Consider the following 13,276-nt stretch of genomic DNA (forward strand, 5'->3'; position numbering starts at 1 on the left):
TGAAATAACATCAACATTAAATATGCAGATATTCACAAGCTTGTAAAAATAGGTAGGTTGTATCAGCAATTGTCAGCTCTACTTAACAAATGATGTCCCATAGAAGTCAAAGATACGTTTCAGAGATCTCATTTCTATCTAAGAAGAGTAAATGTGGAAGGACGACTGCGTTGCACTTCGATGTTGAAAGGGGAAAACGTGTCTGGCACGTGATCCATGCCGAGGCCCAGGGGCTTGGGATTTTTGATTGTCAACTTGATAAGAACTGAAATACACAGTTCTTATTATGTACATGGATTCTTAAGCCTGGGATAAATCATATCCGAAGCAGGCTTCGAAAATTACAGGATAGCTTCAGGCACAATGCCAGAGCAGGAAACCCTTTAAGACCCTCCCCCTCGGCTCCACGCGACACGGCGACCAGCGATATATTCTCATGACCAAACGGGCCACCCCACTGGCCTGACGCAGAAGCAAGCACAGTGCTTGAGCCATGTATGTACGGAGGACGTACATACATCCGAGGCACGGCCTTGTCACACGGGAGTAACGCCGCAGCTACTTCGAACGGTCTCGCCCATCTCCTGGCCCAACGGAGCAAACGCCTCACAATGAACGGGCACGGGGGAGAGAGAGGGCTTCTCTGGCATTTGATTTTTTCCTCGCGAACCCAACCGAACAATGCATGAACATGCAAGCTAAGTGAGTTAACTAACTACCGCCTTGGCATCAACTCACTCCGTCTCCGTCTCGCATAGCGTCAAGGCCTTAGTTTACCTACGTTTCTTACAACCTGCACGGCCTTAATATCCTCCATCCGCTTCTCAAGGCGCAGGCTGATCCGTTTCAAGACGCTTGGACTGCATGTCAAAGCGCCTTCGTTGTACTGAAACTAGTTCGGTGCAAATTTAAACTCGATATGCACGCTGTTGTCATCGTGACTACGGGGCGCTTCCAATCAGGCCCAATGGGACTTGGACTGCCTAGAAACGTGCTGCAGCATAGGAATGACCTAGAAGATGCCATTGAGCTACCGCGGCCAACATGACCGTAGGCCGCTATTTTGTTCCCTATCCATGATATATACTCCTATTAACGAATCATATGTGCAGTATCAGCTGTTCTCAACTTTATATTTAACCCTATTACGTTTGTATTATGACGGATTGAATATTTGAGAAGCACTTGTATGTATTAATGTTTCCAGCACAGTTGATCTTGGTTCACAATCCTATCGGAGTATAGATCAACCTGGCTATGGATAGTTTCCTGCCTATGCTAATGCTGTCATACTTCAATATCCTTTAGAGAGATAGGCGCTCTTTATTGATATGCGTCTTAAAACCAAAATTTCGCCCTAAATGTGCATATCCAGAGCGACAGCAATCATATGGACTGGGTATCTATAACAAATTTCTCAAAGCAGAATTGGCTCCGATCAACATTTACTGTGCAATTGAATTGCCTTATTACGGCAAATCCATCGCCGTAACGAGATTGTAGAGACTGGTCGTATTCTAGACGACTGCACCTAAATGAGGCTTGGGTTAAGCAGGACCAAAAATGCCCATTAAAACTATCTTGTACTCCATATAGGTTCCTCTACGGAGTATAACTACTGCCCAATTAGTTATAGGCTATGCGAATCATTGGATTGATATAGGGTCTTAATTTGCTTAGAGAATATGCTTAAACAAGAAGCTATATTTTCTGGAGTACTCTGTATCTGTAAAATAAATGCTCGTTGAGTCAATATTTCACTTCTTCGTCTAGCACTTCATATAACTACGGAGTAGTTCTAGGGGGCTTCCTTAAGTAGCAGCCTAGTTAGTGCCGCCCCAAGCCTAACTAGAAGACCTCTAAACATCAGGACCTTGGCCTCGAAGTCTCAGGCGCTGAGGATACCCCTTGGTCAAAGGTACGTACACGCCATGATGATGCTATGCGTATTTCAATTTCGCTACTCCACATTCCTTCTTTCCATTCGCGGCCTTTTCGCCGAAAACAAGGGGTGACTGCTTGGAAATTTGGAGCGCGATTGGCTCTCAAATTTTCGACCTGCGGATTCCGCGAACGAACCGAGCATGTAGCGGTGGGAGGTAGCGGAAGCGTTACCTTGAGGTGAGTCAGCCTTTAATTCGCTATATTTTAATTCTCACAACTGAAGTGCATTTTTATTTCTAGGGTTTTACAGCCCGTGGATTCATCCGCAAGCAATTCGCGAGTCCTTGTGTACCTCCCGCCCGGTCCGATATTTAAATCGCCTCAGCAAAGGGCACCATATATATTTGATGTTAATGCTCAGGCTGATGTAGATTCAGCTCTGCGCCTTTGCAGCGCGCGTCCTTGCACCACAGTCATTATCAATTATCGCCTCGGCAGGGATATCTCCAGCAGAGACAATTCGTCGTTCTTCAAATTTCCCACGCCCATACATGACACTCTCGCCGGATTTGACTGGATATTTAAGAACCTTTGTCCCTCCAAAGTATGCGTTTTTGGAAAACATATTGGCGGGTCATTGGCGTTGATGTTAGCACTTACGGAGCCTCGTTCTATAGCCGCGGTGGCATCGCAGGACCCAATTTGCGATTGGGTTGGCCTAGATGATTACTGTATCATAGGATCGGCCGATAAGAAAGACTTTGATACTGGCGACGCAAGGGATGATGGTGAGCATAAAAAGCGTGGCCGAAAGAAAAAGCCTACAAGGCCCGTGCCGACTGATCTGGTCCATCTTCTCCAGGCAAGGAATGAGCTTTTCTACAAACCACAGCACTTCCATGACTCCTTCGCTTCGCCGGCGCTGTTCCTTAGAACTTCTGGAAAGTATTGTCCTACTGATTTCCCAGCACTGTTGGCTGGACCAGGCCACCCCACGCCAATAATCCAACCCGCAAAGGAGGTCAATTTTTGGGTACTCACTGCCGCAATGCTGGAAGAAGCGGATACTGAAGGTGGCGACCCCGGATTTTCTACACATAATGTTCGCCGAAGGAAGGTCCTTTCACGCTGGCCTCCTGTAGGCATCGATAGAGAGTCTCATTGGCAAGGGGTAGGACATTCAGGGGAGGCATCCGACCCTATGGTTTTGCCTCATATCAGAATTTTCACCGAGTCCCACTCACTTTTAGCTGAAGAGAATGTCGAAGATCAGGATGCCGATCATCGCACTACGACGGTCGACGCGTTGGCCTCTAGGCTGGCAGCTTCAACACTAGGTTCACGGAGTCCATCACATCCTTCCCCGAATGACCGAGACCTTCCGCCGTCTGAGCCTAACGATCGCCGAGCCACGACACGAGGCTCGCTTCCCAAAATCGCCAAAATCGAAGAAGACACTGTTCTAGGAGCACAAGCTATTGAAATGATCCATCTCCTGCGTAGTGCTTGTTTTTGGGGGCGTGAGCGAGGATTGGCGGAGCAAAAAGTGCAATTGACCCGCCTTCCAGCCGCTACTCCTCCGCCTAATGTGGAATTTATGGACAATACAACGGAAAAGACTTCCCTTGGCATGACACATGTAGGTGATCATGATCTCCATGTTCCCTTGAGGGATTACAGTCTTGTAAATGAAGGCTCAACAGAGCAGGCGCCTAATACCTCCGTTGAAGAGCAGGCTGGGGAGTGGCTTCACATGATATCTGACAAAGTAGAAGGTTGTTCAGAGTAGCGACTTTGAATCTACTCTGCATGCGCGAACAACAGAGTATATCTGAAACTGGGAATTTCTGATATTTCCCAAGACAGTATTTGTTTGCAAAGTATTAGATTAAGCGACATCTATATTAAACCGCAGATATCCGGGATTTGAGGTAGAAATCCCGTTTCTTATATTTGTTTAATATAATTGCGGTTATCTATTAGTTTCAGTGGTCCAGTTTTCCTCTGCACAAATTACTCCATATCTCAACCATTCACGCCATGCAGACAGGGAAAACAAAAATAAGACTGGGGGTAACTTGTTTATATTAATAAAGAAAAAGAGAGAAAGAGAGAGAGACAATAAGAGAAGAAGAAGAGCCAAAAGAATATGATCCAGTGCAAACAGAGTACATGCATGGATAGTGCAGTGGATTTCACAATGGACATTTGTAGAACATCTGCCACCACCTAGTGAAGCAGATTATGTGACATGGCAATAATAAAAAGGAGAAAGAAAACTGTGACACCGTAAAGATACCTGCTTTGTATCATTTCATCATTCATTGGAAGGCTGTCACGCCCCGGCCCCGCCCGGAGTAGGTTGAACTGCAAGATCGGAAATAAGGATGGACACAGGCCTGTTTAGCGGAAATACGGCGCGCCGGATCATACTCGAGCATGGCGTCAAGAAGCGCGATCCCGCTTTCTTCAAGACCCGGGACGAGCTTTCGGATGTCCTCTCGCCTCCATTTTGGAAAGGAAGATTTGAAGTCGGGAAATGAAGTCACCCCAGGCCACGATCTCTCATCGGGAGTACCGCGTACTCTAGAAAGTATAGGTCAGCGTATGGACTCGAATGATCGACAATATTTCATACCTAAAGATCTTGAAGATTTCGTCAATTTCAGAGTCTCCGGGGAAAAGTGGTTTGCGAGTGCACATCTCGGCGAAGATGGTACCGACAGACCACATATCAACTCCAGTGGAATATTGCCGGCCACCCAGGAGAATTTCAGGTGCGCGATACCAAAGAGTGACCACCTGAAACAAGGTTAGTATCTGATAATTCGAGGACGGGTGCCGTCCTGACCTCATGGGTGTACGTCCGCAGGGGAACACCAAACGCTCTCGCCAGGCCAAAATCTGCCAATTTCAGATTACCGTCCCGGTCGATCAACAAGTTCTGAGGTTTCAGGTCACGATGCAGGACACGGTGGCTGTGACAATAGCGAACGCCCTCCACCAGCTGTGCCATGAATTTCTTGACCATGGCTTCCCCGAGACCTAGCCTATTCATATCAAGGTTCGATCCATCCGGCAAGGCTTTGCCTCTGCCGCCTTCGCTGATCGGAAGTGCCTCCATGTATTTTTTCAGATCCAAATCCAGGTATTCGAAAACAAGATACAGCTTGTGTCCGTCAGCGTGTACGATGTTGAATAGGCGAACGATGTTGGGGTCGTGCATCTCCTTGAGAAGCGAAATCTCGCGGATGGCCGTGCTCGGTACGCCCTCGTCTTCTGCTTCCAAGCGAATTTTCTTCAACGCGACGATACGGCCCTGGTGGCTTAAGTCTCTCGCCTTATAAACAACTCCATACGTCCCTATAGCCACCAGATCTTAGCCTATGCTTTTGTCGTGGATGTGACGCGATGCAAGAGGACGCAGAGCCAGACTCACCCTCTCCGATCTTCTCAATCTTCTGGTAGTTCTCCATTGTGTGATAATGCTATGCCCCGTAAATCCTGAAACGAGTATTAATGGTGAATTAAAGACTGTAAGCGCGCGGGCAAGTCGGGCGCGCGTGCGTGTGTGTGGGTTTGGCGCAGCGGGGACGCCGTGCAGGCGGTCGTGACAAGACAACAAAACGACAAAGAACGGCCTTAGACGCTCGACTTCTCTGAAGCAGACAGGCAGCGCGAGGTCCTGTGTTTCATGGTCCAGGCAAATCGGCGTATCTGCGGCAACCAAAGCAAAGCTCAGTCAGGCCGTCAAGCAGGCGGGAAGTTTCTTGGTGGGGGGGGGGACGGACGGGGCAGGGCTGTGTTTGGTGTTTGAGTTCGAGACGTGAACAGCGGCCGCCAAAACAAACAAAAGAGGCTTTTCCGTTGAGCTAAGCAGCCTTATCCAGGCGTGCCTGGCCTGAACTTATTAAGCGCCAAAGCGACTCCTCGTGCATTTGGCCTTTGGAGATTATATCCTCCTCAGAGCCAGGTGACTGTTCGTCTTGATGCCGGGCGCGACCCCCCTCGTTCGACTTGGCCGCTCGGGCGTGGGCTCGCCTTGACCACCTCCTGTGCGAACCGCCGCGCGCAACCTCGCCACCACACATTGGACAGCAGGTCACGGCGGCCAGGTCAATGCAGATGGCCTCCCCGCAGAAGCCCAGTCCCCATGGGCGGGCTCCGGCCATTGTGCGCGAGGTGTACAACGGATGCCGGCGTCTGGATCCCACGCAAATTGCATCGCACCCAAATGTCGTGGACTTGCAACAACGGCAAGGAGGCGAGGAGTCGGCGGACGGAACGTTCATTGAAAAACCCATCCCGTGGGCTTCCCTGGAATCTGCATTTGACGGCTTTATGGGCGACGGCTCGTGGCGGGTGGGGGTATGCTGCGGCTCAGAGGATGTCCGTGTCTATGGACTCAAGCAAGTGCCCGGTATGTCTGAATGGTGACTGACTGTTGATGCCCTCTACTAACGGCTCAAAGGTCTACAGATTATCCCATCACTTCTGCCCCCGTCCATTCAAGTTGGAATGCTATCGCGGCTGCTCCACAGAGATCTTTCCGACGAGCGGCACCAAACGAACCTTCACCTACACTACCACATATCCTACCCATCTTCACCCCTGGAATCTTTGACCACGGTTCCAGAAGCATCGGATACGCGGCAGGATGCTGAGATGAACACGGGAAAATCTTTCTTTGCGGATGATCCTGCCCGTCTGCTTCTCGCAAAAGATTCTACCGTTCATCGCCCGATGTCGATCAAGATTGCCTTGAACGGCAAACTTCGTTGGATGACCCTTGGCGGCCAGTACAACTGGACGTCAAAGGAGTACCCTCCTGGCCCCCCTCCTCCGTTTCCCTCAGACATCGCCAAACTCCTGCGTGGAATTTTCCCCCAAACGACTCCCGAGGCGGCCATTGTAAACCTATATTCCTCCAATGACACCCTGTATCCGCATCGAGACGTCAGTGAGGATTGTGACACGGGGCTAATCAGCATCAGTTTTGGGTGCGATGGGCTCTTCCTGGTAGGGCATACCGAGGAGGATGGATGCAGCGTGATCAGACTCCGGTCGGGAGATGCTGTGTACATGAGCGGTGCTTCGAGATTCGCTTGGCATGCCGTGCCTAAAATACTCCCGTCGACCTGCCCCGGGTGGCTCGCGTCGTGGCCGGGCGGTGACGATTCAAGTAAGCGGTTTCAGCAGTGGCAGGGGTGGATGGCAGGGAAGCGAGTCAATCTCAACGTCCGTCAGATGTTTCAGCACACCGCCACTGCCGCGGAGGACGCGTGATTGTTTATTATTGATTTATTGTGCTCCTCCCTGTGTGTGTGTGTGTGTCTGTTCGTGTGGGTGCACTTGAGGCGCTTATCAGATCGGACACAAGCGAGATCACTCTCTGCGACATCTCGTCCCACATATAACCCGGCATCCGGGTCGGATGCTCAAGCTGAACCCCTGCATCTTCCTGGAGTCGATCGGCATGCCGATGTTCTAGGGTGCTTTTCCTCTTTCTGGAAAAGCCAGCCATGTTCAATAATTGGGTGAACGTGGCAGAAATGTCATATGCCAGATATGATAAACTCGGTTGAATACAGGTTTTGAGACGACACAATGTGACGATGCGTCTAAATGGAGCAAAGAATTCCTTTGAGGCCAGGCATCTTGTTCACGCGGTATCGGGGACGTGCTGTTGAGTTGTCATAGCTAGTTAGATTCCCTGCTCAAAACTTGAACGTTGAATATGGTAGTGTGATCTGTAAGTCGCAATATTTGGAGAATTATTGCCTCGTTGCTTTCATCCCGGAAGGTTGACCAGGCTGGTACCCTGTGATCCATTTCCCGCCAGTTGTGATCTTCAGGGGTACATTCTTCCTCACACACGAGGTACATATCTAGACCATGCACGTTTATACTAGAGGAACGGAGTACTCCGTAGTTGATTGATACTGGCTTCTGCATTGTTGCGCCTTTTCAGCCTTCTCCATCAGCATGCAGTGGATCTTGGCTAGGATTATTAACTGGCCCGCAGTTAGTTCCTTGATACAGCCAGAGAATACTATCAAGCTACGCAGATCTGTGCGCGTCTTTCCGTGCAAGCCATATATATATTGACGTTTCATATACCCCCAACCCCTCTACCCAGTTTAAATTGTTTCACGGCCAGGCTTTTTTCTACGGGGCCAGACAATACAACTCAGAGCTTATGCCCCTCGACAGTACGGAGTACTCCTAATCCTATCCACATGCAATGCCATTGCCAGAGCCGAGCCACTATCCTGCACGGGATGCAGGTCACAAAAACGACCCCCATTTCGTCATCTGAATTGTGGCCCGTTGTATTGGAGCTAGTGACTTAGTTCGTCAGGTAGTTATACCCCGGCTCATGAACCCACATCGGGGGCGCGCGCCCAGACAGAGCGGCAAAACTGACATATGCCGGTCAGATAAGGAACAGCGGAATGATGGTGTCTGGCCTTTTGACCGGAAGCCGAAGTACCGCAAGGATTGTCTCGGGGTTCTCGCCAGTTTCGGCGAGCTGTTATGTTTTTTTGCTTTGGCTTTTCTGGTTTTTGTTTTTTTTTTGTGACCACAAAATAGACTTCCACGCAAAAAGCTTCGCCGGGTAAGGAATCCTTCTCGGCGGGAAAAAAAAAAAAAAGGAAACAAACATTGCCAATTAATAGCTAGTTAATAGTAATGATCCCAAGGCGGATTATCAAGGCACACACACCGACACACAGACACTCACACATGCATCTGCATCGACGCCGTGTCCTGGGCTGACGGCGGGGGGAACACAGTGTCGCTGTGTTTCCCCCGCAGCGCGCCCTCGTATCACAACTGACAAAGCCCGAGCCAGCTGACCAGCTGGCAGCGGTCCAGGCGGCGTTATTATTCATAACCACCAAGGCATTGTCCTTCGCTGAATATTGATCTAGCAACCTCCCAAGCCCACACATATCATGGCGGCGGCGACGGCTTCCTCCTGGCAGACCACGGCGCAGATCAAGCGCGAGTCGCTGCTGGCGTTGATCCCAGAGAAATGGCGGGTGCGGGACATCCCGCCGGCGGAACAGCAGCGCAATATCACGGGGACCTTCATGCACCGGTATCTGACGGCGCGCGAGATCGAGATCACGGAGTGTGATGCGGTGGGCGTGCTGGAGCGCACGACCACGGGGCAATGGAGCGCGGTGGAGGTGACGACGGCGTTCTGCCACCGCGCGGCGCTGGCGCATCAATTCGTACAGACACCACCTTCCCCTCCATTGGCTCTTTTCTGATTTATTTTCTGGTCTTTCTAGGTCCACTGCCTACACGAGATATTCTTCGAGGCGGCGCTTGACGATGCGCGGCGGCTCGACGCGTTCTTCGCCGAGCACCAGAGGCCCATGGGCGCCCTCCACGGGGTTCCGATCAGTCTGAAGGATCAGTTTCATGTCCGGGGGGTGGAGACGACGATGGGGTACGTGGGCTGGATCGGGAGCTTCCAGGGCGTGAAGGATGACGCGCGGGCGGGCGTGTTCGAGAGCGAGCTGGTGGGCGAGCTGCGGGCGCTGGGGGCGGTGCTGCACTGCAAGACGGCGGTGCCGGCGACGCTGATGCGCGCGGAGACGGTCAACAACATCGTCGGGTATACGTGGAACCCGGCCAACCGGCAGCTGTCGGCCGGGGGCAGCTCGGGCGGGGAGGCGGCGCTGATCGCGCTGCGCGGGTCGGCGGCCGGGTTTGGCAGCGACATTGGCGGCAGCGTCCGCATCCCCTGTGGCCACAACGGGCTGTATGGGCTCCGGCCGTCGGCCGGCAGGATTCCGTACGAAGGAGCTGCCAACTCGATGGATGGGCAGAATGCGATTCTGTCGGTGATTGGGCCCATGGCCACCAGCGCGCGCGACGTCAAGCTCCTCTTCCAGGCGGTGCTGAGCCAACGCCCTTGGCTGCATGATCCTCTGGCGCTGGAACTCCCGTGGAGGGATGAGGTCGAAACCGAGACGCTGGGACTGATCAGCCAGGCCCGCCGCGGCGGCGGGGCCTTATGCTTCGGGATCATTCACAACGACGGGGCGTGCCAGCCTGAGCCGCCGGTCGCCCGCGCGCTGCGGGTTCTGGAGCGCACGCTGACGGGCCTGGGTCACAAGGCGAGTTGCCCGATTTCTGCTACGGGGGGGGGGGAGGTGTTCGGGACGAGGATTGCAACTAAGTCATAATAATGATACTACTACTAATAATAATGTTGGCTGACGTCTGGCGTCAGCTAGGTCATCGAATGGAGCCCCCCAAGCCATGCAAGGGGAATCCAACTGGCGGTAAGTCGGGGCATAAAGAAATTTACCTGACGATATTAATATTATTCTTATTATTAGACTTCGGCGTACCGGCTCGACAACGGCGCGGACGCACGCGAGCAGTTTGGGCTATCAGGGGAAAGACTTGAGCCGTTCGAGTATGTGTTCGCCAACACGGATCCGCCGGCGGACGCGCAGGCGGTGGCGGCACTCAACGTGGCCAAACGGGCATACCAGAAGGAGTATCTGGAGTACTGGAACGCGAGCGAGGCGCTGACCGGCACGGGCCGGGCGGTGGACGGGGTGATCTGGCCGGTCGCACCGTACGCGGCGGCGCGGCGAGACGGGTGCTACTACGTCGGCTACACGAGCATCGTGAACGTGCTGGACTACAGCGCGATGGCGATTCCCGTCACGACGGCGGACGCGGCGCTGGACGCGCGCGGCGACGGGTTTGCGCCGTACACGGACGCGCACGGCGTGGTGCATGACCTTTGTGAGTACAGAATAAGAATAAGAATAAGAATAGCGACGGGACCGCTGACTGGTGGGCAGACGACCCGCAGCTGTATGACGGCACGCCGGTGGGATTGCAGCTGGTAGGCAGGCGATTCCACGAAGAAAAGCTTATCGTGCTGGCGGAATACATCAGCGAGGTGCTGCGCGGGGTGTAGAGAGCTAGTTAGTTAGTTCGTGCAATACTAACCAGCTCGATGTCTTCTGTCTCTGGACGTGCAGTCGCAGTATAGTTGATTAGTCGTGTCACTAGTAGTTTCGAGCGAGCAGCGCGACGTAGGATGGACGGGCGCTGGATGCAACCTGGCTGGCGATCAGCGAGGATTGGGGGATCCCTCGCCAGGCTGGACGACGCTCCTTCGGCTGGCCTGAGCGCGCGCCCGCACGGCCCCTGGACGCCCACGAAACAGCCACACGCAGGCAGGGCGATGCTGGCGGAGGCAGCGATGATCCCGGGCGGCGTGCTCGGCGCAGGCAACGCGGGATTAAGACGGCCGCCCAACGCCCGGGGCAGACGAATGAACTATAACTAACTAACTAGCGAGCTAGCTAGCTAGCTAACTAATTATCTGGCCATCGCACCCGCGAGTCTACGCCCGACCGTGATCCCGACGTGCCCTGTCCCGCCGCATGAGCCGACCTTGACGATGAGCGACGCGGGAGCTGCAGAGCCGGCGCGCGGCCTCGACGCCAGCCGCAGCACCCGCAGCCGCCGCAGCAGCACCCGCAGCACGGCCGACGCAGGCGACCGCAAGACGGCGACGACCACGACGACCACGACGACAGCGACGGCGACGGCGACGGCGGCGGTCAAGGACAAGGCGTGTGCGTACTGCGGCCAGCTGTTCACGTCGTCGTCGCTGGGGCGGCATCTGGACCAGTATCTGTTCAAGAAGAAGCCCGACGGCGTGCACGACGTCGACGAGATCCGACGGCTGCGCAGCGGCATCACTCGGCGCACGGCGCGCAGCTCGACGACGACGACGACGACGACGACCACCGCAGCGGGCGGCAAGGCATCGGCGGCGACGGGCAGCCCCGAGCCCAGCAACGAGGCGCCGCTGGTGGTGCCGCCGCAGCAGCTCAACCCCAAGGGCGCGGGGCGAGGGTTCCGCGTGTTCCTCAACCAGCCCAGCTGGCAGGCCACGGGCGTCATCAACGACCTGCCCAACGCGCCGCCCGTGTCGCAGCTGCGGCTGCCCACACGCCCGCCCGCCCGCGCCGACACTGCTGCTGCTGCCGACGCCCCCGAGACCGCGCGCGCGCTGGAGCTGGCCCTGCGCGAGGTGCTGGCCGGCGTGCACGCCGCCGCGTAAGTGATGCCATGCCTCGACGGAGTATATGGCCCACGCTGACGAGACAATCGCCCTGCAGAGCCCGCACCGCCTCACGCTCCTCGCCCTTCGACTTCGACGTGCCCGCGCAGACCTTCCCCGCGCTGTGTCTGCATGCGCTGCCACCGCCGCCCAGCCTGTTCGCCACGCACCCGTTCGCTGCCGCCGACGCCTTCCCGCTCGACCCGCCGTCCGCCGCCCACCGTGACCCCGTGCTGCGCGCCCTCCGCGCCCGCATCCACCGCTGGCAGGCCGACCAGCACCGCGCCGCCACCCCGCCCGCCTCCTCCTCCGCCGCCTCCTCCTCCACCACCACCACCACCACCACCACCACGAGCAGCAGTGGGAATAACAATGCCGCCGCCGACGTGGCGCGCGCCGCTCAGGGCCACGAGGACCTGGTGCAGCACCACGTCGACCTCGCCCTGCGCCACTGGCTGGCCCGCCCGCCGCACGAGCAGCGCAGCCTGTGGCAGCTGGAGCTGACGCGCGCCTTCGCCCGCGAGCAGGACCAGCGACGGCAGCTCGAGCAGCAGCTGGCGCGCGCGCAGCAGGAGGCCCAGCAGCTACGCGCCCAGGTCAGCCAGCTGGCCTCGTGTCAGTGGCCGCGCGAGTTCGCGCTGTTCCCGCCTAACCTACTGCCGCTGGCCGCCGACGTGGCGCGCGAGCTGGACGACCGCGGCAGCGCGCTGAACGAGCCCGCCGCTGCGCGTTGGGACTTCGACGCCGTGCTCGCACGCTGGAAGCGCGTCGTCATGCACGACAAGACCATGGGCCGCTCCGGCGTCGGCGCCTACATGGACCCCATCGTCGAGCGCCAGCAGGCCGCCGCTGCCACCCACAACCTGCTGCAGCGCATCCCCACCGACCACCATAATAATAATAATAATAATAATGATGCCCATTCCGATCCTCATTCGCGTCGCCGCTCGCCGCCCGCTCGCAGCGCCCCCGTGTCGCCCGATTCCGGCCCCGCGTCCCACGATCTCCGCCCCGCCCTCCCGCCGCCGCCGCCGCCCGCGCCCTACGACACACGTGACCCCGCCGACTTCCGCCCCGCCAAGCGCGCGCGCACGGGACTGCCGTTCACGCACGCCAACGGCGACGCATCCCCGCCCGCCGCGCGCCTGCCGTTCCCCCCCCCCCCCCCCCCCCCCCCCCCCCCCCCCCCCCCCCCCCCCCCCCCCCCCCCCCCCCCCCCCCCCCCCCCCCCCCCCCCCCCCCCCCCCCCCCCCCCCCCCCCCCCCCCCCCCCCCCCCC

The 13,276-nt window shown here is 56.0% G+C and overlaps 4 protein-coding genes across 4 annotated transcripts; 3 read left to right on the forward strand and 1 right to left on the reverse strand.

Moving 5' to 3' along the window:
- Positions 1 to 1,942: 1,942 nt before the first annotated feature.
- LOZ57_006727 (uncharacterized protein) lies at positions 1,943 to 3,673 on the forward strand (the record flags this gene model as incomplete). The annotated part of the gene is made up of 2 exons (XM_049255742.1): positions 1,943 to 2,121; positions 2,185 to 3,673. 2 exons carry the CDS (start codon positions 1,943 to 1,945, stop codon positions 3,671 to 3,673), a joined length of 1,668 nt encoding a protein of 555 aa, XP_049105301.1.
- Positions 3,674 to 4,205: 532 nt separating this feature from the next.
- Positions 4,206 to 5,360, reverse strand: CDC28 (Cyclin-dependent kinase catalytic subunit; the record flags this gene model as incomplete). The annotated part of the gene is made up of 4 exons (XM_049255743.1): positions 4,206 to 4,470; positions 4,523 to 4,686; positions 4,736 to 5,247; positions 5,324 to 5,360. 4 exons carry the CDS (start codon positions 5,358 to 5,360, stop codon positions 4,206 to 4,208), a joined length of 978 nt encoding a protein of 325 aa, XP_049105302.1.
- Positions 5,361 to 6,009: 649 nt separating this feature from the next.
- LOZ57_006729 (uncharacterized protein) lies at positions 6,010 to 7,170 on the forward strand (the record flags this gene model as incomplete). Its single annotated transcript, XM_049255744.1, has 2 exons — positions 6,010 to 6,304; positions 6,356 to 7,170. The coding sequence occupies 2 exons, from the start codon at positions 6,010 to 6,012 to the stop codon at positions 7,168 to 7,170; spliced, it is 1,110 nt and encodes a 369-aa protein (XP_049105303.1).
- Positions 7,171 to 11,329: 4,159 nt separating this feature from the next.
- On the forward strand, positions 11,330 to 13,051 carry LOZ57_006730 (uncharacterized protein; the record flags this gene model as incomplete). Its single annotated transcript, XM_049255745.1, has 2 exons — positions 11,330 to 11,994; positions 12,057 to 13,051. Coding segments are annotated over 2 exons (1,660 nt in total), but the record flags the coding sequence as incomplete, so codon positions are not given.
- Positions 13,052 to 13,276: the final 225 nt, after the last annotated feature.

The sequence above is a fragment of the Ophidiomyces ophidiicola genome, assembly GCF_022830035.1.
Source record: "Ophidiomyces ophidiicola strain CBS 122913 chromosome Unknown scaffold_52, whole genome shotgun sequence".
Lineage (NCBI taxonomy): Eukaryota > Fungi > Ascomycota > Eurotiomycetes > Onygenales > Onygenaceae > Ophidiomyces > Ophidiomyces ophidiicola.